Source organism: Marmota flaviventris, chromosome 8, assembly GCF_047511675.1.
Source record: "Marmota flaviventris isolate mMarFla1 chromosome 8, mMarFla1.hap1, whole genome shotgun sequence".
NCBI lineage: Eukaryota > Metazoa > Chordata > Mammalia > Rodentia > Sciuridae > Marmota > Marmota flaviventris.
The window spans coordinates 42,476,438-42,499,658 of NC_092505.1; the positions used below are offsets into that span (position 1 = coordinate 42,476,438).

Below are 23,221 nucleotides of genomic sequence, written 5' to 3' on the forward strand. Positions count from 1 at the left end.
GTTATTCCCAAGGATGCTGTATACCCTAGGCCAATAAATAGGCTGGTAAATTTTTTGTCCTACCAACAAAAAACAAACAAACAAAAAAGAAGAGCTGGATTGAGACCACCTAGGCCCAAATGCCACCTTAGCAGCCTTTTGATCTGTTACTTTACATCATGATTGTTAAGTGAAATTAATGCAAAACACATACATACTGGAACATACTGAATTATATCTAAGTGCTATAAAAGCCAGTAGCATAACACCATTACCTATGACATTCTCAGAATTGGTTGTAAGAATAAATTAAATGTAAAAGAACTGATACCAAGGTATTCTAGGTAACCCTCAGGATGTGTGTGGAGGGTAAAGTTATATAACTTCACCCCCAAATCTACTTATCCACTCTAAATGTACTTCTGAGAAACAATCTTAAAACAACAAAAAAACAAAGTATAAATCTCAGCCCAAGAAGCATACATCAGGGCCTAAACAACTAACCTAATTACCACAAGATCAAAAGAAAACCAACACTTCTTTGTAAACTGAGTTGCACCAGTATTTTTGTCTCTTCATTTGCATTTATTTAACACAGTTCTCAAAACATTTGAGTGAAATTGGGCCTCCTTTGGTAAGCAAAGGACCTGAAAATATTTAAAAAATGAACAGGCAATGTCTTCAGTTCATCCATGACACAGGTGTAGTGTTCCCTTCTCTTACCCCACATTCTGAAGCACCCAGTTTTCTCATATAGTCTAAAAACTATAACAAGAGTACATTTGTGGTGGAATGTATTGTTACTTGCTGATAACTAGATGACATACCATTATCCCCTTGTAACAGCTTTTAAGAAACAGCCTTAAGGGATACAATGTGTAACTCTTCTTATTCCTCTGCTATGATACAGATTACATAAAAGCTGACAAATCCACATTTATAAGCATTAAGCGCTTGCTGTATTGAAAGATTTTTAGTTCTAATACTAGCAGTACAGAGTTACAGAGCATATTTTTAACATTTATTTGCAAGTATATTAAATATGGTTTATGTTTCATGGATTGGAGTAAAATGGGCAGTTTTGTCTTTAAATTTACTACTGACAAATTGGAATAGTTCTAAGCACTGATATGTTAGAAAGAAAAGTAAAAATCAAATTGTTTATTGTTGCTTTTTGCCATTTGGTAGCATTTTACACACAGGCTTCGATCTTCAGAATACCCTGGATTCAGTAGAAAAACCTTTTAAATGAAGTTTTGTACAATAGAAACTTCTCAGCAGTCAAAATTTGGACTGTAAAAAAATACATGCAAAACATACTTTTCTGAAAACACTTAACTTTGAACAAAGCACCGAACTACACAAATGCAGAATGAAAACAGCATTTCAACTCCACCAAAAGTAGTCATCATAAAAGGTGTAAAAGTCACCTAACTTCACTAGGCACTGTTCACTTTTTAAACATGAGACAATAAAAAATATTGTCCACAAACAATATCCCAGCTCTATGGCAGGTTTCAGAAAATCTTCAACTTCATGCTTTAATAGCGACCTGGAAAGAAAATGAAAAATAAACATGCTTTAATGCTAAGGGAGCAGTATATCAAGCTTATTTGAATGCTAAGAACTTTATTAGACTATTCTACGATTAGGAAATTTCTAGCAGATTCCCTTTGTGGGAATAACAGGCATGTGTGTACAAAAAATAGAAATGAGATGTTAAATACTAGATATGAGAGATTAAGAGTCTAAAAACCCGAACTGGGAGGGAGGGGATGAGTGTTGGGGAATGATACAGGCCAACTTATGTTGTCATACTGCATACATGACTATGTAACAATGAATCCCATCATTAGGCACAGCTATGAGGTACCAATAAAAAAATGTGGAAAGCAAAAAAGTAGATGCAAGAACATATAAAGGACACAATTCCAGTTGTACAAAATTTGTAATAGTTCCCAAAGCAGAAAAAACAAAATGGTGACAGATTATGTTAGGCTTATTTAACAAATAAATGGATCCTAACGTGGATATAATAGATATACAATGATAATACGTGGATCAACCCATTATTTGCAAAACGATCACTCAACTACCTGTAGATGCCAAGTCAGAAGAAGTCATAATATTATAATATATAAACAATATCATAAAGATAAAAAACTTACGAGGTGAGTAGGATCGAGATCTGGAACGTGACCTGTATCCTCCACGACTGTAGTAAGGAGAAGGTGACCGCCTTCTGTAAACAAATGTCAAGGATGTCTAAGTCTCTACAAATTACGATTATACGAAAAAAACTAGAAGGACCTAATAAACCTCTAATTTTTTTTCATTAGTTAGGCTTCAAAGGCTAAATTTTCAGAATGAACATCATACTGGGCCCTAGTGTACTGGAATCCATAAGCATCTCCAAAAAACTATCAGGTCAAATACTCCTTGTTATATTCCATCAATAAACAATGTGCTTAGTTTTGAATATAATTAATTATTAATTATACCATTAATTACAACCACTTGTATGGAATAACACCATAAACAAAATTGACTAGTGTTTCAAGTAGGTTGTACTTATTTAAGAAAGAAAAACTGAGAAATTAAGACTCATAAGCAAATGACTACAAATCTGCATCCATATCCATGACTTAATTGCTTCCCTCATTATTTATGAAATGACACCAATTACTTATTATAAGTCAAATTAACTTTTATGAACACTACAAAGCCCTTTTTATTGTTAAAGAGTATTTTAAAACTAAAAGAAATCCAATTTTGTGAATACACTTAAAACTACCTATATATATCACTATCTAATGTTTTCTGGTTTTGTCCAGATTTAAATTCTTTCCTGACATACCTGTAAATCTGATCCCTGTCTTGAGCAGCTCTCCATCCACCTCCTCCTCCACCTCCTCCTCTGTGAAGACAGAAAAGCAACATTTAGTTTTAAGGTAAAACGAAAACGAAAACGAAGTGCAGCAGTTCACATCTCTAACCTCAGTGTTTCAAGGGGCTGAGGCATGATGGCAAATTTATAAGGCCAGCCCCAGCAACTTAGGAGGGATCCCCTCCCCCCAAAAAAAGAAAAAAAGTGTTTGTGTGGGGTCAGGTATGGCTCCACAATCCCCAGTACCCCACAAAAAAACCTCATGAACCTTGAGTGAAACTAGTTGGGGGTGGGGGCACAATACTGGAAATAGAACCCAGAAGTATTCAACCACTGTGAGCTATATTCCTAGCTCTTTTTACTTTTTGAGTAAAGTCTTGCTAAGTTCTCCTGGTTGGCCTTGAAATTTGAAATTCTGCCTTAGCCTTCTGAGTCACGAGGGATTACAGGTGTTTGGCACTGTGCCCAGTGAATACTAGTGTTGTATAATAAATAGTCCATTTTGCCATCCTTTTTAGAAAATTGCACAGTGCTCTCTCTGGTGGCTAAAATGAGTATTAACACTACAGAACATTTCCAAGTAAATGCTACCAAGTGAATGAAAAATGAAGACTATAATCTTAGCCTCTACTTTTAAGTGTTATTTAACATGTATTTCTTGCTTAGAAAGAACAAATTTTTTTTTTTTGAGTTTGTGTGGGTTAAATGTTGGCAATGTCAAAAGCATACTTAAACTCACTCCTACAGACAGCGATATATAAACAATTTAATCGCTTTTTCTTTTTTGGGTACTGGGGATTGAACTCAGAGTTAAATCCCAAGACAGGTCTCAATCTGTGAACTCTGCCATCTTCTGAATCACTGGGATTACAGGAATGTGCAAATAAACCTGGCTAGGACAACTTCCAATTTCTTAAAATTTATCGAAGTACCATGCAAAAAGACATCCATACCTCAAAGCCACAAACCCATCAAGGTTAACTGTTATAGTTCATATCTAATCATCACATAAATTTACATTTTTTACTTGATAGCTAAATTACCCAACCACTGCCAAAATGGAAACACATGCCAACTTTCAGGGAATTCAGCTGATTCATATACAATGTTTAAAATAAAGTTTTATTATTATTTTTATTATTTTATTTATTATTTATTAACTCTTGGTAAAGCTCCCTTTAATATTTTAGAATAATCATTCAACAAAAATGCAAATACAGATACCAAATTAAAGACACATAAACCTAAAATTTGATTTAAACTCCAGCTTTTACAGTTCACAATAGCAAGACTGTGGAACCAACCTAGATGCCCTTCAGTAGACGAATGGATAAAAAAAATGTGGCATTTATACACAATGGAGTATTACTCTGCATTAAAAAATGACAAAATCATAGAATTTACAGGGAAATGGATGGCATTAGAGCAGATTATGCTAAGTGAAGCTAGCCAATCCCTAAAAAACAAATGCCAAATGTCTTCTTTGATATAAGGAGAGTAACTAAGAACAGAGTAGGGACGAAGAGCAGGAGAAGAAGATTAACATTTAACAGGGATGAAGAGGTGGGAGGGAAAGGGAGAGAGAAGGGAAATTGCATGGTAATGGAAGGAGACCCTCAGGGTTATACAGTGGAGGAGGTAGAGAGAGAGGAGGGGAGGGGAGGGGAGAGGTGGGGAGAGGAGAGGGGGGAGGATGGGAAAGGCAGCAGAGCACAATAGACACTAGTATGGCAATTTGTAAATCAATGGATGTGTAACTGATGTGATTCTGCAATCTGTGTATGGGGTGAAGGTGGGAGTTCATAACCCACTTGAATCAAAGTGTGGAATATGATATGTCAAGAAATTTGTAATGTTTTGAACAACCCACAATAAAAAATTAAAAAATAAAAAAATATAAAAAAAATAAACTCCAGCTTTTATTTCTTTTTGGCACTGAGGTCAAAATCAAGACCGTGAGCATGCAAGCACTCTGACACCGAGATATGGCCCCAACAGTAAAGCCTTTACTAAAAACTAAGCTTTGTGTTGCTTTAAATAATACCTTACAATTGAGACTCAGAAGGGTAATGGCCTTCCATATAACATACCTGTATGATCTGCTATAGTAGTCCCGATCATCATAGCCTCGATCATATCCTCTGTCATAATAATCCCGACGGCGTGAGCTGCCACTGTGAATAATAATACACATTTTAAAAAATTCAAGTAGTCTTTTCTATCTTCCCAGATAAGACTTATGCTATTAAAAATCAGTACACATATATAGCAAAATACTATGCAGTGTTCTGGGTTTTTTAGTCAAGATCTATGTACACAACTGGATCTTTTTCTCCTGTACAAAAATAGTGGTATCTACAATATGTAGGTCTTCTCTGATGTTAAAATATAAAATGAATTTTATTATAATCCTCACCAATATCTGCCTTTCCCTTTTCTCATCCCTTGTAACAATATTTCATCTCTTTTGGTTAAGGAGGCTCACAGGTCCTAATCACTCATTTATTAAGCCAACTCATTGGGCTGGAGTTATGGCTCAGTGCTCAGTGGTAGAGCGCTCGCCGGTATATGTGAGGCACTGGGTTTGATCCTTAGCATCACATAAAAAAATGAACAAAATAAAGGTATTGTGTCCATCCACAACTAAAAAATACTTTATAAAGTTAATTCACTAGTTCACATTTCTAAGGAAAAATAAAATTTTATTTTTCTGAGTAGGCTAAGGTTTAGCTGGTCAGGAGAATATGGCAACCATAGAACATAGTCATAATTCTCTATTATATGGAACATTATATTTAGACTTAAATGAATAAGTTTTCTGTCAATATGGTACACAGCTGGTGAGTCATGGTAAGTATTTTATACTTCAGTGCAGTAACTGGAGCCCATGTATTATATTCTAAAAAAAAAAAACAACAAACTTGATTTTATCTACAACGGTTTGAGATTCCTATTATAGGAAATGATTTAATGATGGCAAACAAAATTTGTGATACAAATAGAATGTTTCCATCACATACAATCTACCTAGTTTTAGCTAGTTAAGAGATAAGAAAAATGATTTACGAGGTCACAGGATTTTATGTAGGTGTCACTTCATCAAGTGTTTTCAGGAAGAAATTAACAAACTTCACTGTCAATCACACTTTTATCTTCAAAGTAAACTTACTAGGTTGGTCTCCCCATGTAAATTCCTGGTGTTGGGGTATGTGGTCTTTTTGTTATAGAGAAATCAACTCTGATTCTACGTCCATCAAGCTCCATTCCATTGGCACGTTCTTTAGCCTTCAAAAGATAAATAAACTGGTGTATGCATTTTAGACAAAAATACTAAATTATCCTATAGCTTTAAAAATAATAACCTAGTGGACGCTTTCAGTTAGTGTCAAACATTTAACACAGGCTAGAACATGAAATCTTAAAAACAAAGCTGGTCGTAGAAACTTTTACTACAATTTAATAATATTTCCAGCTCTAAAGTGATGCATGGTTGATAAACTACATTATCTGAGAGCCAAATATGGCCAGATGCCTGACTCTTAATGATCCATAAACTAACAATCTAAGTGGCTAGGAATCAAATGAAATCCATAAATGATTGAACACAGTGCCACACTTTCCTTTACATATGGATGCTTTTGGTTGTAAAAGCAGAACTGAGATCCTATGATTTTACAAAGTTTTATTCACATATCCTCCTATCCAGAGTATACACCAACTGAAAAACTCTGCATTTAAAAACAAAAATACCCCATTTCAAAGTCTTAGAAGTTTGATAATTTGAGGAAACAGCCTTTAACCTAAGCAGAATTTAAGTTTCTAGTTCCAATGTTACTACTTTAGCACAGATTTTCAAGCCAGTGTTCATATAGCTGTAGCAAGTGAATCAGAAAATTCAGAAGCCTACTACACTGTCAGTGAGATTGGGCCAAATTGTATAACTTTTGGCACCTACAACTAAAACAAATAAATAAAAAACATTAACCAGTAGGTCTGTATTGCTTCTGATTTTCTTGTTCCTTCCCCCTTAAGATGATGTCACAGCTACCACACCTTTTCATCTAAAGTCTGAAATGTAAATGCTGTTTGAATCTCACACATGAAAGTTCCACTACATCCTGCCTCAAGTCAAATAAAAATCCAAATAAACCACTCACTTGCCAATATACTTCTAAAAAATTAAAACATTAAGTTATAACCATCTCTTCAGATTATTTTCCACCTTAGAAAACAGCTCAATGTAAACACTGATACTCTAAATCACAGAATTATTAATATTCCTGTATTTTACTTATACATGCCAAAACAGTAATACGTATTTACAGAAATAAGCGACATGTTGCAATCATCTCAAAATTATATGGAAAGAACAGATTTGCAGCACAGCTAGCCATAGCTGAGAACTATTCAAACTAGGTGATAGAACCAAATGTCTTAAATCATTTTTCTGTTAATCCACATGGATTTGAAATTTCCCCACAATGAAAGTTTGAAAAAAGAATTCAATGTATAATTTGATATCTGAGGCTAGAAGGATTTACCTAAAACTGTAGTTACATATCTCCTATTTATACCATAAATAGCAAAAACTGTCCTTGTCTAAGCACTTGTCCATTAGTACTTGGGAGTTAAACAGAAATCCTTTTTTTTTTTTTTAATACAAAGGTAAATGTTTACTTACTTCCTTGGCATCATCTACATTTTCAAAATACACAAAGGCAAATCCTCTTGAACGTCTAGACTGCTGGTCATATACAATAGACACATCAGCAATGGGGCCATATTTAGAGAATACTTCTCTCAGATCTCTTTCTGTGGTATATAAGCTCAACCCAAATACTCCAAGACAACAGTTGGGGTCAGGATTTGCCTAGAAATAGAAAAAAGGGTATTAAACTTAGAAAACCTCTTTAGAAATAATGTGAAGGAACCCGTAAGATATATAATTAGACCAAATATCATTTAAAAATTACAAAGCACTGCAAATATTTTAAAGAATGGGCAGAAAGACCACAGAAGAACTTGTTGAGACCCTGTTTCAAAAGGGAGGAAAAAAGAAAAACAAACAAACAAACAAAAAAACAGGGCTGTAACTTAGTGGTAATGCAACCTGGATTTAATTCTCTAACAAAAACCAAAAAAGTAAAAAAACATTCAGGCTTTCACAAGAACACACATACCCATGCTATAGTTATCACTTTGTCCATAGGCATTATTTCTATTGGCCCTGCCCAGATACTAAAGCTGGATGTTCAAATTGCTAGCACATATTGCTCCTACTATGAAAAACTGTTTGCACATAACCTTCTTGTATACTTTAAATCATTACTACAAGGGCTGGGGCTCAATTCCCAGCACCAAAAACAGTATCAAAAAACACCACTATATTTCTTAATTGCCTACTAAAATGTGTGTCATGATGAAAAAATGGCACTAAAAAAAATTATAAGTCAGCCCTCATTCATCGGTAGGTAAAATTTACAACTGTAGGGCCGGGGTGGTTGGTGGCTCAGTGGTAGAGTGCTTGCCTCACAAGTGTTAAGCACTGGGCTCAATCCTCAACACCACATAAAAATAAAGTTTCGTGTTCATCTTCAACTTTAAAAAAAAAAAAAAAAAAAAAAAAAAGTTTTTTTTTTTTTAATTACACCTGTACTAAAACAGACTTTTCTATTATTATACCTTAAACAATTCAGTTATGTGCCTATGAAAAAACTTGACTTACAAAATAGGCACAGTAACAGTAATTATATGAATATGGTCTCAGCTGCTTTCAGATGGCTAAGTGAGTAATGGTGGGGGTAGCATATGCGGTGTAAACATGTTATACAAAGGGATGGCTCACGCCTTGCCTAGGAAACAGCACAGCACCTGATTTCATCATACTAGTGATGGAGTGGAAAGTTATTATGTCCAGACATTCCATTTAGTATTTTCTGGAAATCAGCAAATAAATGCAACCCAAGAAGATGTATACCAAACCATTTTTAACACGTATTAAGCAATCAGCATTGATACAACAAAAGGACCATGTTATTAACTTTCCAGTTTCCACAATGAAGTTACCAGGTTTCACTTTTATATCACAATTTACTAGGGAAATTACATTCCATTTTAAAAACAAACTCCTTATACCAAAAATAAGTTTAAAATAAGTTTGAAAAAACTTAGGAGAGCACCTTTTAAAATTTATAAACCACACCCCAGAATTATGAGTAACATCAGTATGGAGCTGTATGTTATACTGCTAATAGCTCCACTGTCCTGTTAGTTTTTTATTGGGCAGTGATAAGGTACTGGGGACTGAACCCAAGAGTACTTTTACTAGAGTACTTGTTTTTATTGAGACAGGTTGCCTTAAACCTGGGGATCCTCCCACCTCATCTCAAAGTCACTGGGATTATGATTATAGGCAGGTGTCACAGGCCAGCTATAAAAACCAGTTCTTGGTTGGGGGAGGGAATGAGATGGGAATAAATTTAGGCAGTACTGCTTAAAAAAGTTTTTCATCTTACCCGATTGCCAACATGGCGCCTTCGAGTAGACATGGGAGAATGACTGTGGCTGTGTCGTCTGCGATAATCTCTACTGTAAGACCTGCTACGGGAACGTCTATGGGAGCGAGATCGGGATCGGGACCTTGTATAATGCCTCCGAGAGCTTCTTCTGGATCTAGACCTGTTAAGACAAAGGCTTAAAGGTTATAATAAATAACTGAAATAGATATGACTTTCAATGCTTTTATTACTGGAGGTTAAACTCCCAAAGAGGGATACAATCTGGATGTTAACATGATCATCAATTTAAGCGGAGTCCATTTTTTCTTCTCTCATTTCAACTTTGCTAGAAGTGTTGTCAAAACCACAAGCTATACCAACATTTCTTCAAATTAACAAAAGATGAAATCAAATTTATACTCATCTTCTGAAAAATCAAGGCATGCAGCACTCTACTTGCTTAGTTTATGCACATCTTTTGCTTTTAATACCACTCTATTTCTGTCTCCCACTACTCATTTTAACATAATTATAAAATCACCACCACAGGCAGTTTTTTCACCGGTAGTTTATTTTTTAAAAGATCAATAAGTGGCTCTCGACTAGCATTACCACTCGATCCAGGACACATTTGAGAAAAGAGGTGCTGTTAATTATGCCTGAAGAGGCATTAATAACTTGCGACTGTTCCAAGCAAAGCAGGATGCACAGCCTTCTCTTAACACACACAAAAAAGCTCCCAAACCCCTCCAACACTGTGGTAAGTTTTTTAATCCACACTGGACTACACCTATTTAAAAGAACTGCAATTAATGAAAACTAATGTTTTAATATTTGCCAAACTAACAGTTTGCTTATAGTGAATCCTCACAACTTCAAAAAAAGCTAATATAACTTGCCTTTTATAGATAATAAGCTAACGTTGAAAAGGTTAAGTAAGTAATCTGCCCAAGCCAGCAAAAATAGAGGTAAGATTTGAACCCTGACTCCAAAAGCCCAGGCTCTTAACCACTTAAAGTCTCTCTTCCACAACTTAGGTTCGTTTCTAGTACCAATATTAAATAAGCCAACAAAAGATCTAACCCTCTCTATCTTCCTAGTTTAACAAAGCACACACCAATTTCAGAGCTAAGAGAAACAGAAGAAAATCTCAAGATTGTCTTTCTTACCTAGATTCAGATCTGGACCTGGACTTTGATCTGGAACGCCTGGAATCTTCCTTGGAGCGAGACCTTGCAGGGGTATGCCTTGCAGATTTCCCAGATCCGTGAGCACTTCCACTTCTGGAAGCAGAACGGGATTCCTACACGTAGATGTCAAAAGTTTAATTTGTATACTTTCTGGGCAACTTCAAAAACAAACAAGCTGCTGTGAGGTAAATGGTGAGGAGAGCAATCCTCTTCCACAGATAAGAAAACATAGGTAAGGGCAGGAATTGCATATACCTGGTATAATAGTTTCATTCCTCCAACTGACATAAGTCAATTAATTTGTCCTTTCTTCCACCTTTCTGGAGCAGGGATAAGAGTTACCTGATCCCACTCCCTGAAGAAAGGGTGGTTAAGGGAACTGTCCAAGGATTGTATTTTGGGAATGTTACTCCATAAAGACCAGGGTGAGAAAGAATCTTATTAACTATGAAATCTATAACTTATAACTTTCAGTTAAGTTACAATCAATTTAAAAACCCTACAAAATTTGCAAAACTTACTTTTAGAATGCTTCTGATAGTTTTCATTAAGACTTCAAATTTTCAAGAGTTGTATTTATTGTTGAATGCGGAAAGATACAAGGACAATGATCTCATTTAAGTCCTAAAGGTGGAAACCTAGTGGAAGGCAAGGACCAGCCATATAGACATTAAATAAATTCTATAAGACCCTAGGTTCATCTAATGGTGGGAGGCTCCTAAGAAATTCAACGTAATCAGATGGAGCTTAAGTAGAAAGGCAATGGCCTGTTAAGACCTAGATTTCTCAGCTACGTGGAGACAGGTCAGGGTAAACTTATAAGAAACTGAGAATAAGTAAACTAGAAATGTTATATAAAAAATACATATTGAAACCAAGACAGATTAAATCATCAACTACTAATCTAGGGTCCAGGAAGGAAAGGTGATCAGGAACTACAAGCAAAAACTGAAGTCTAGATAATCTGTGTACTCTAAGCTTTCTCAATCAAAATTCAAGTAGCTGGCAGGCGAGTAGCACAAAAAAGATCTCAAAAAGAAACCAGCAAAGCATAATGTCTCAATAGGATATTTAATTCAATGAGTTAACGACACATGTCAAACAGCAGAAGAGGCATGTGCAATATAGCTAGTAACAGAATTAGGGAAAAGTTCTGCAAATGGTACCAAGAAGATAAGAGACTCCAAGTCTTTGATAACTAAGCTCTCACCAAGCAAGACAGCATTCATTGTAGGTTTTCCAATTTAAGACCTAGAAATCCAAAATGAAACTCTACCTGAGACACAGCACAAATGGCCAGGTTGAAAATGAAGCAATTTTACAGTATCAAGTCACTGTAAAGTCTGAATCCAAATATAAGTTATCACAAGAGATCGCCCCTCTGCCAAACTTCAGAATATTCTGGCATCTCTAAAAGGCTTAATTAATTACAGTTTAAAAACCTTTTAGAATATAAACTTTTTTTACAGGATAGTGGAAAACACTCAGAAGATCCTTTCTATGATGTCTTGGGGGAGGGGGGAATCAGGGGGGTAAGGGGTGTAGATAGCACCAAACAGATAAGATCAAGTTTAAGTTCAAAAATAAGAAAAGTCTAACAAAGAAAACGAATTTGGGTCTCTATACCACAAACAACTTTTTGAAATGCTACACAGGCTTTCCTGTCTACCAATCCTCCTCTTCAATAAATGACTGCAAAGACAAGAAAAAAGAACCTCAGATTGTTTTTGAGAAATAGATACCCTCAACGGAAAGAATGGTTTAAAGATGTATTGCTATACTGGAAACCACAATTTACAAGCCCTTAGATTTCTGTATTCAATGTTCCAACAAACATTTAGAAAGACACTTTTATCTCTACTCTCAATACGCCTCAAAAATATGAGTGCAAATTTTACCATCTTCACTACAAGCAAAAGCTAATCTAGAAGATGAGGAACAAGTTATCTAAATGCTTCTATTCCAGTGCTAGAAATATAACTTAATGGAATAATTATAAGCTTTAATAGAAACCAAATAGAACTACTTGCTCATGAAGGAGAGCAGAACACCAATGCCTTACAGTTAACAGTTAAAATCTCTAATGTTATAGCTAACAAATTTTTAACACTGGAACTTGAATATAAAGGAAGATCAGGTATAGAGAGGCAAGAACCCTTTTCACAAATTTCTCGGCTTCAATCAACAGAAAAGCTTTATTCCAAGCTGAGATGCTTTAGTCTATTTCACAAGCACTAGTCTAGGAAATAAGTCTTTATTTATTTATTCATGAAATCAGAGCAGACCAAGAGCCAGACAGTGTATTTATAAAATCAGAGTTCACTCAGCCTCAGAATCTAACAGGCTATGCAAAATTTCATATACCAAGAATAAGGGGAATACCCTGTCTACTGCCATCTGGTTAACACCTAAATAGTACCTCTACTTTCTTTCCTATGAGGGATATTTTCTTAGGAAAATTAAAGCCTTCTGCCACTTAGCTGGTTGGGAAGATATATGTAAGGAATTTAGTTTGCTTAAAAGAAATGAGACCTAAAAGATTAGCCAAATCCAAAGCATAAATTAAGTCTTAATACACAGGCAAATCTATAAAACCAGTTGGGGAAAAGCCCCTACACAGGATACTTCAAATTCCACACCCAGGGCAGACAAAGTAATAGTAGTAGTAAAACCCTACCAAAAAGAACTGCTAAGGACACATGCCTTTAGCATCAATACAATAAAGCCAAAAATTCCCTGAAAAATGCTCAGAGAATCCTGGTTCTTATTGATTGGCTCTTAGTCATATGTTAATATACAACCTACAAGGAATACAAATTTAAAAAAAATAATTTAAAAAATAAGCCTTCCAACAAAATATGATGACATCTCCCTATTGAGAACAGTGATAATCTCAGAAATTATTTGAAAGAGATGATAAAAGCAGAAATAACCATCCAATCCCTATATTATTCAAAAAACTAGATGCAGTATATTAGAACAGAGGTATCCACTAAACCTCTTTAATACTTAATAAGTCTGGAGTTGGGCACCCACTCATTAACTTAAAATCAAAGTACACTTGAGTATGATGCTTGATTAGTCTTACTGACTCAATTTCAGAAGTTATAAGCTTTCTATTTGATCCCCCCGCCCTCCTGGAACCATGTTTCTATCCATCCCTAACATTTACCAACACTCTTGATTATTTTTGTCTTCCTTATACTGCCTGTCCCAGGACAAAGGCCTGTAACTTCCCTTGTCTCCCCAATGGCCCAGGGAGAAGCCACCCTAATACCCAAAGATGACTTGGCCAAGAAGGAATGGATGTTGACAATCCACCAGCATTCAGCATCAACATTTTTACCTTAAGTCTTTCCAGTTTGGGCCACATAATTAAATTTCATACTGGTTCCGATAGATTATGGGGCTAAAAGGCCCTTTTCTCTAGACCTTTCAGGTCTCTTGATAAAAGAATCCAAGGGCTTGAACAGAAATATTCATAATTTTTACCTCTGCTATGTGCAAAATCAGCATTATTCATGTCGTTATACTGGTTTATTTATAGCAAGTTTTACAAAGCAACAATTAAGGCAAAATGAATACAAAAACTTTATAAATGGGAATATTTTTCTTCTGTTTACAAAATGCAATAATAATATAAAAAGTACAACTTTCACACTGTGATAATAGGCCCCAAGTATCAAAAAATGGATCCTGTAAGTTTCAGGGGTAAATTACTTTCTCCAAGAGCTTTAAGACCTACACCTGAGAGAAAGTTTTAAAGCTGCCTTCAGTTTACAAAAAAAAAAAAAAGGTATATTAAGATGATACCCTTGGCATTCTAAATTGGGTAGAAGACAACTGTTGGGGGTTACTAGTTATTTTGATATGTGTACTTGTCCCATCCAACCAGGGGCAACAACATCACACCATCATCTGACTCTTCTTGGCTACAATGAAACACAGAAAGAGAAAAGACAGAACTCTGAGTTGGTATCCTCAGGAAGTGATAGGGATAGCAGTCTAGAAAAAAACTATTTTAGAATCTGTCTTTAATATCATAATAGCTAAACATTGATAACAGAAAATGGAACAAAGCACCTATTACTACTATTACATTTTGAATTAGCTATCCTGTTTCACTTGTATGACCCACCTCTTCCAAGGAAAGGTATTGTATTTTAGCGGAAACCTTAGTCATTTGGCTGGAACAAGCATTAAACAAAATTTGAAGAATCGTTCCTATTTGGCACATATGCATCTGAATATTAGGGCCTAAATGGTTGCAGCTTTCCACTAACACCATTTGGGAAAAAACTAATGCTTTCATTCCAAAATTTTAACTATCCTGGTTCAATGCTTTGCTTGGATTTTGGGGGTTTGGCTTCATAACCATCTTGGTGACATTCTTTTGAAAACTTCCAACAGAAAAACATTATAATCATATATTATTTAGTACTGAAGGATAAAGGTCAGTGCATTAAGAGTTGGGAGGATGGAGGTGGCATATACCACCAGCAGTTCCAACCTCGGAAGGTACTCACTCATGTCCCAGAACAAGCTTAGTTAGATGAAAAATCTAAGGGACAACAGGAGGCCAACTGTTACCCATGCTGGAGAGCTTATCACTGCCTGGTATTTGACTACAAAGGGTTATTTTTAAAGAATTGCATTTCAATCATTTGACTAAGCAGTTAAAATTAGAATTACCTAATTTATACGTTTCCCTTGGAAGGCACTTCGTTACCCTGTATATATTTTCTTCTATTAAACAAATAATGCATGCATGTTTAGCAAAATATACAGGGACACATAAACAGACTAGTAATTACTTAGCGTAGTGCTTTCTGATTCCAGATTACTTCTTATCTTAACTTCATTTTTATTTCTTTTCTTCATTCTTCCGTTTCAAATTCTGACTTCTTTCATCTTCCCCACTTCACACAAATTGCTCAATATTCTACAAGTGGGACTTCTGGTCTGATAATTAGCATGCATTCTTTCTTTTATTTTTTCAAATTTCAGCTTCACTTATTCCTGAGCTTCAAATACTCATTTATAAAACTTGTCAAATGACGACTTCCGCATTTTCCTTCTTCAACATTAACCTTAATAGAAAAAGAACAGGATGAAGAATATTTTAAAACTCCGGGATAAAATCCAGTGCCAAAACTGAAACTAGAAAAAAAAAATCCCTTGTCGTTTTGGATTAAAAAAAAAAAAAAACTAGAATATGCAGTTCAAAAATCAGAAACTACAGTTTTCTGTTGTTTCTAGTATGATAATCTCATGTCTACTCCAAATAGACTTATCATGCGTTTTAAGTTGAATGTGAAGTGCGCCACTGAACATTTACTGTTCATTTAACATTTTAGAACTGTTAATTACATTTCACACTTCTTAAGATTGTATTCATCAAGAGAAAATCTTAAGTGTCAAAAGCACATCTCTAGTCAAAAAGTGACACATTAATACAAAAGTGCAAGAAAGGAAAGCACGGACAATTCATTTGTACAATGATGACAAAGGCTCAGGGTTGAAGAGGTTTACAACATTGTGACTTGTCTAGATAGGATAAAGAAACGTATCTTATGTCACACATTTTTGTACTGTATATTTTAAAGAGCACTGTTAGACAATGTCAGGGAACCTGACAATTTGGAACTATAGTGTTCAACCCACCCCTGGGAAAGCTGCTCTATTGAAGTTTTATAGTATGAATGGTGTAATTACTAAATTTACAACTAAAATCAGCAAAAATTAAGTCAACCTACTACTATATGCCAGTAGCTATGAAGGAAAAGAGCAAACCTGAGTCCAACAGTAGTATTTTCAAAGATTTTTCTGGTAATGTTTTCCCCTTGATGAACAAAGTATTAAAGTTTGGAAATCACAGGGAGCAAAATTCTACTTTATAAGGTGGCAATATAGAAAACTATAGCTCACCTCCACAGATAATGATTTAAAAGACTCAACTTAGCAGATTAGAAAATACTAATACTGCCTGCATGAAACATTCTGCATTATCATATAATCTTTCATTTAATGCCATTCATTTCCTCTCCTATATTTTCCTTTTGGAAAAAAAATTCTTAAAAGAAAAAAAATTATAGGTAAGTCTTTACACCTATCTGGGTATAAAGATAACCATGGCTATCCTGGGAAGTATTTTCTAAAAAAGTAAAAACTATTTCCAGTCTAGTTTTACAGTCAATTATTGTTTATTTAATCTGGGAAAAGACTTAAATAGCTTTTTATTTAAGGGAATCATACTAATTGGTTTTCTTTTAATATCCATCACTAAAATGTAATGGGAAATGTTTGCTGGTAACACAAATGTAATCGTGGAATCAGAATGCCCAAGCAGGTTTCCTTAGGGCCTCCTAAAGATTATGTACAGATACAGGGCTTAGATGCTGAAAATACTGGAACAGAGGCCAAAGATCTAGGTAACATAACTGTTTACAATACAGGGACACCTGGCTCTTATTTCATTACCTCTTTCCAATTTTCCTCCTTCTATATTTTAAGAAACCAGACTAAATAACATAAATATTATGCTTATTTCAACTCAGTTTCTAAGTTCAAGTGGCCACTTTATAAGCCTCCGAAGGGCAACAATTAGGCTAATGTTATATATTTGGTTAAGAGACCCTACTTAGAAAATAAACTTGTCCCATCAGCAATACAATTTGTTACAAAGTTTCTAGAGACTACAAACTGGAGTCCATTTAACATTACACATGCACAAACTCAGCAAGCTGACAAGGTTATATTTTATAATATTTTAATAACTGGAAAGGGCATTGGCAAAGAAAATCTAGGATCTTGCTAAAAAAATAAAAAATAAAGACTTGCCTGAATCTTTTAGAAAATTTCTTGCAAAAACAGACAACCCTTAAATTTACATTCATTAAAGTACATTCAGCACAAGCAAATACAAGTATGCTTTTTGTTGTTTTATCTACAAGCACAAAAATTTTAATGCAAAAGAGCCTCATCCAAGCTGCAGTATGTGACAATTTAGACTGACAAAAGTAACAATCTGAAAATAATTAACCTCCAAAACCCAATTCAAAGCAAAGATTTTTGGGGACTTTGAAGACTACAGTTTGCTATGGTGAATTTTTTTTTTTTTTTTGCCTTACAGTTTAAACCAATAAAAATTGATAATATCTAATTCTATGACATACCCAGAATACTAACCTGGGTAAACACTTAAAATTCCTGAACATCAATCACCATACTTTGTAAGAAAATAATAGTTATGTATAAGCTCTTGTCAACATTTACAAATTATTTCTAAGGCTCAGATGTACACACCTGTAGCTCTCTCCTTGTCTTGGGTAAAATATGAACAACTATAAAAGCATTAATGTTTAGGTTTGGGGTCTCAATAAAGGGGAAATGCTGTATAAACAAAGCAAATACCATTAAAACTTCTCTCATCATCTGAATTCCTCTTCACTTTTCACAAAACCAGCAGTACTTACCTTGTAAAATCACTTGTAATTTCAGTTTGAAAATGTCACCTTCTAGATCCAGACATTATTCACTCTATTAAAAACATTCTTATTTAAACCAAGGGAAAAGATTTCAACCTGGTTTCAACAGACATATCTAACCAGTCACAGTGATACAAAACAATGCAAACTATTTCCTCACACTTATTTTTAATTCAATTTTTTTTAAAATTATTTTTTAGGACACAATACCTTTATTTTATTTACTTATTTTTATGTGGTGCTGAGGACTGAACCCAGGGTCTCACATGCGCTAGGTCACAACCCCAGCCCCTTAATTAAACCTTAAGTAAAAGGAGTTTGGTGTGAGGACTTTAGACTAAAGAGTCTTCAGGAGATGTTTCAGTTTTGAAAATGAAAATTTAGAGCCACAGGTTAAAAATAAGGAACAAATATATCCCAAGATTAAACAGAAAAACTGTAGAATTTGAAAGGCAATGTGATGGGATAGAATCCAAACTATTCATCTCTTCAGAGTTAAGTGGCTGTCTCAAATACATTGCTTCTAACAAAGTAAATATTCCATCAAATTATTTGTTGGGCCAAAACATTAAAGAGACTGGTTTGGCAAAAACTTAAAATACCCAGTCTACAAATAGGATACACTCCTTAGTTTCTGTATCCTTGATGTAAAGTTTCAAACTAGCCAAAATCCCAAAGAGGGGAGAATACTATACTGTGTTGCTACCAAACATGCAAACATGATACTGTGATCATTTCTAGATTTTAAACTTACACCTCTAAACTTAATAACAACTCAAGTGTTCTTATATTCAGAATTATGAAGGGATGTAAATGTTAGGCTTGCCTTTTTAAAATGTAAGCCATTTTTAATAAATTCTGGAAGAAACTTATCTGGAGATGAAAACAAGATTTTACTTTTTCATATGGTCTGGCCAGATCAGAGGTCACATGATTTCCTTATAAATCAACTTTTGAGATGCATTAAAAAAAATTTCCAAAGTAGGGATATGGGATACACTGAGCCACAGTTCTAAGTGTAAATACATTCACCCATTCAATATCTGTGACCAAATGGGAGAATAATTTACTCCAAACACAAACCTTAAATCTTTAGGAAAAGAAGAGCTTCTAAAGTCTAAAGAGGGTGGAGGAAAAACAGTACTAGGGAGGTTGGGGTGTTGAACATAGGAGTGGCTGGATGAGACAAAAAAGAGAAAAGATTCCAGTTGATTTGAAGAGATTGGTGTTATTTACATTAGTTTACAATGTTTAACAGCCAAAACCAGAGGTCAATGAAAAAATGAGGCCATTTTTCCCCCCAGGCTTCAAAGATGTCATTTATACTGAACATATCCAAGATTAACCCTGAACATGTTTTTCACTGCTCACTTCCAAAAGGAAAGGCTAGTCAATCAGACTTGACCACTATTTCTTTGCATCACACAAATACGTATATACTACCTACGTGCCCACTTTATTTCTTTGCATCACACGAATACGTATATACTACCTACGTGCCCACTGACTGGGGCTTGAACAATCAAGTATTACTTTTATATTATGCCATTGAATTTTATAGTTTTGCTAAGCTTATCTTGGTGCTCCAAATGTGTTCCAGGCTTCCAATCATTTAAAGGTTCTAATTGGAAAGGAAACACAAACATACAACAATGTGGAAGTATTTTTTAAACTTCAAAACTTAGAAAATCTATTTTAAAAAGCAAAGGCTCTTATGTAAAAGAGGTACCAATTAACACAACCTTTTTCTCCCCTTCTTCATTTTATCAAATACTCATTCGGGTTTGTGAGAAACACCAGAAAGTAAAACTTTCAAATTAAGAGGCACAGTTTCATTTGAGCCGGCTCCGTTTCAAACTGGGACTGATTTCTTCCTTCAATCATTTCCTTCTCCATATATTTACTAGTTAATTCTTTGAACAATTTTTCCCACCTCAGGAGAACGCTATATTTAACTTCTTCAAATATTTTCAACTGGGAACTCTCATCAGAAATAAATCATTTGGTACTCCCTGAAGAGTACAAAGTATCCAGTAATTGGTGTTAATAACTTAACACTTTAAAATCATTTGCTCTTCAGGCCAAGCACCAGCAAGAGTATATCCAAACAGTGTATTCTGGTTGGCAGCAACCACACATAGTCACAAGCCACACTGACGACTTGTGGGTTAAAATCAAACTTTCTTAGCCCAAGGAAGAGCTTTAAAACAAAAACGCCCTGGTGACGTTAGTCAACAATATTTTGGGGAAATATCAAAATCTAAAAACCTAATATTTATTTATCTATATGTATAAGCAAGGTCTCATTAGTTCAAACCAAATTAATCAGATTTGGTTTCAAGTTCACTGTCATACAGCAGTTCTCTAAAAATACTTTCTACTAAACCATCTAAGAAAATCTTTTAAATGTTAAAGAGTTTAATAAGATGTTTAAATAGGATTTATTTGACCAATGGTATTCAGACTTTAAGGCAGCTTTACAAAAAAAAAAAAATTAACAGTAACAAAGTGTACTAGAAAAACAAATACCAACTCATAACCAACCAACAAAAAAAAGCCTGCTCAACTTATTCCTGTAAGTCTCAAAAGATGATTTCTATGATACTTATTACCTTTCTTTCAACAAGTTTTCCTTAAGCTCCAAACATTTTAGCAAGCCCCCCCGCCCTTTACCGCCATTCGGTGGTTTCCGAATCTCACATCCAAAGCCCCACAGCTAAGCGATGCTGTTTAAGCTTAGAAACCATCTCATTCTCCCAATCTAGGAACGTAATCAACGCCCACCTTTAGGAGATGTAAACAAAGAGTACCAACACGTGGTGGTTCTCGGGATCAGAACGTCCCAAAACAAAGGAAACAACGGCGCCATAAATTGTTGCCTGCCAATTTCTCCTTCACAATCCCATGGGGAAAAAAATCTCCATAAAACAATCTTGGCGAGCTTAAGGTTCCGTTTACTAGGACACCGACGACGGTTTTTGCCCGGAACGCCCCTTCGATACAAGAGCGGCATTCCTTTTAGGCCAAACACAAAGCCCGCACGCCGTTCGCCCAAAACTAACGGGCCCAGCATTTACGTCAGATTGTTTCCAGCTTAAACGAGGCCAAGTACACCCTAGATACTGTGCTTTCCATTGCCATAAAAAAAGACCTTCGCTGACCTAAACACTGGGCTAAAGGCCCTCAAAACGTCTCCCCGCGCCCCACGCGGCTCTCCGAGGCGCGGCCCGCGGTAAGCCTTGCCAGCATCGGAGCGCCGCTCCTCCGCCATTTTGTGCCTCTGGCTGCGCGCCCGGACCGCCAGCCCAAGATGGCTGCGGCGAGGCTTCGCAGGGAGCAACGGCGAAATAGGATACCGCTCCCCTCCCCCAACACCGAGGGGACACCGCGGCCATTTTTAATCTCTCTCCCCCCTCCTTATAACGGAAAAAACGGCCGTCTCGGGAACGAAGCCGCATAACCGGTTGGCGGCTTCCTTTTCGACCAAAGACACGTATACACAAAGGCTTTTTAAACGTTGTCACCTATCCCTCCTGGCTTCAGGCTTCGGGGCCTAATACGCCTCCGACTCCAGGCCGAGGCCGATGGGCCTAGAAAGAGATGCAAGAAGCTGGGACCACACAGCCACCCCCTACACCACCTATACGTACCCGCTCGCCGTAATTCTGCTCGCCGCTGTCGCTCATGACTCCTAGCTGACGTCGCTGCTCGCTGGGCTTCAGTCGAAGCTGCCAACCTCTTGCGCCTTCTCGATAGAGGCTCCGCCGCAGCCTCGCAGGACGCACGGGTTGCCGAGCCGCTCAGAGCCGAAACGCTCCGTACCACCTCCGCTCGGGCTCTAGCTCTGCCGGACGTGACGCGGCACTCCTTAACCCGGCTCCTCCCTCTCAAGAACGCGCGCTTTCTCGGCCCCGCCCCTCCGCGCCAGGCCCTCACAGCTCAGCGGTGGCGGGTTCCGAACCGGATGTGACGTCGGCCCCGCCCTCTCGTGCTGCTCCACCCCTGTCTCTCCGCCTCTGTTGGGCGGGAAAGTGAGTGTGTCTCAAGGCCTCAGGGGTTGTAGCCTCGGGACACAGTGATGTCACCAGCCAGATCTGAATCACTTCTGAAACTCTCCCAGGAGAACACTGAAGGTGGGAGTTGGGAGGAAAGAGTCACCATTTACCCCGCCCTTTATTCCTTTCTTCCGCCTGGTTTCCTGTCTCATTTTGTGTTTGCCATCATTGAAAGAGGCGGAAATCCATGCACTAGTTTCCTACTTTACTTTGAATGTAGCCCTTAGCAATTGGTTTTTCCTTCCTGAATAAACTTTTTTTAAAAACCTAATCTTTATACACAGGAATTAAACAAAGTCTCTGTTCTGAAAATAACAATCGTCTAAAAAGGGAGAACACAAATATTCACAAACTATCATTTTAAGTGCTAGAGCCAAGTACGACTACAATGGTGTCACAAGGTGGGAGAGTTAATTTTGCCATTGTGGTGAGCAGACCTTGACCTCCTTTGGGTTACTCTTTGGTGCGTAGCACAGTCGTTTTCAGGCTGTGCCTAAAACCTGAGTTTGCCATTAACTACTCCATTTACAGATTAGGTGCCGAGTGGAAATGACTAACCTTGTTTTTACAAGAAAACAACCACCCTTAAGGCACAAGTTGTTAAGTAATTATCACGCTAATAATAATGACCATCTGTGAACATCAAGTTAATCAGAAGCTTATAGATGCATAGGTGTATCAAACCCATATCTGGAGGAACAGACCCAGCTGGGGGATGGCGGGGCAACTCAGGAGGCTGAGGCAGGAGGATTGAGGCCAGTCTCAGCAATTTAGTGAGGTCCTAAGCAACTTAGTGAGATCGTGTATCCAAAAAAAAGAGGCTGGGGATGAAAAGTGCCCCTGGGTTAAATCCCCAGTACAAACAAAAAGAAGAAAAGAAAAAACTAAAACCATAAGTTTATTAAACACACCAGACACCAAATGATACAAACCCCTCACTCAAGACCTGTAAAAGGAGGAGCGCCCCAAGAATGGACATGGTGGCACCTTGACCCTGTCACATGGTCATTCATCATATCTTGCCCAGGAAAATTGCCAGAGCAACAAACCTCTGAATCTCTGTTTTCAGGCTTTAGAAGAGTATGTTTTTTTCTTGCCTGTGACAACCGTATAAGTCCCACTCCAA

The 23,221-nt window shown here is 36.5% G+C and overlaps 1 protein-coding gene and 1 long non-coding RNA gene across 2 annotated transcripts; both read right to left on the reverse strand.

Annotated features, from left to right (window-relative positions):
- Positions 1-1,125: 1,125 nt before the first annotated feature.
- On the reverse strand, positions 1,126-21,889 carry Tra2b (transformer 2 beta homolog). The gene is made up of 9 exons (XM_027951455.3): positions 21,691-21,889; positions 10,533-10,666; positions 9,382-9,544; positions 7,548-7,736; positions 6,036-6,151; positions 4,957-5,040; positions 2,837-2,896; positions 2,148-2,221; positions 1,126-1,531 (listed from the first exon to the last, which is right to left on the reverse strand). Exons 1-9 carry the CDS (start codon positions 21,724-21,726, stop codon positions 1,521-1,523), a joined length of 867 nt encoding a protein of 288 aa, XP_027807256.1. The 5' UTR covers positions 21,727-21,889; the 3' UTR covers positions 1,126-1,520.
- LOC139706704 (uncharacterized) lies at positions 18,048-21,684 on the reverse strand. The gene is made up of 2 exons (XR_011708320.1): positions 19,533-21,684; positions 18,048-19,483 (listed from the first exon to the last, which is right to left on the reverse strand). It is a non-coding gene; the product is annotated as an uncharacterized lncRNA (long non-coding RNA).
- Positions 21,890-23,221: the final 1,332 nt, after the last annotated feature.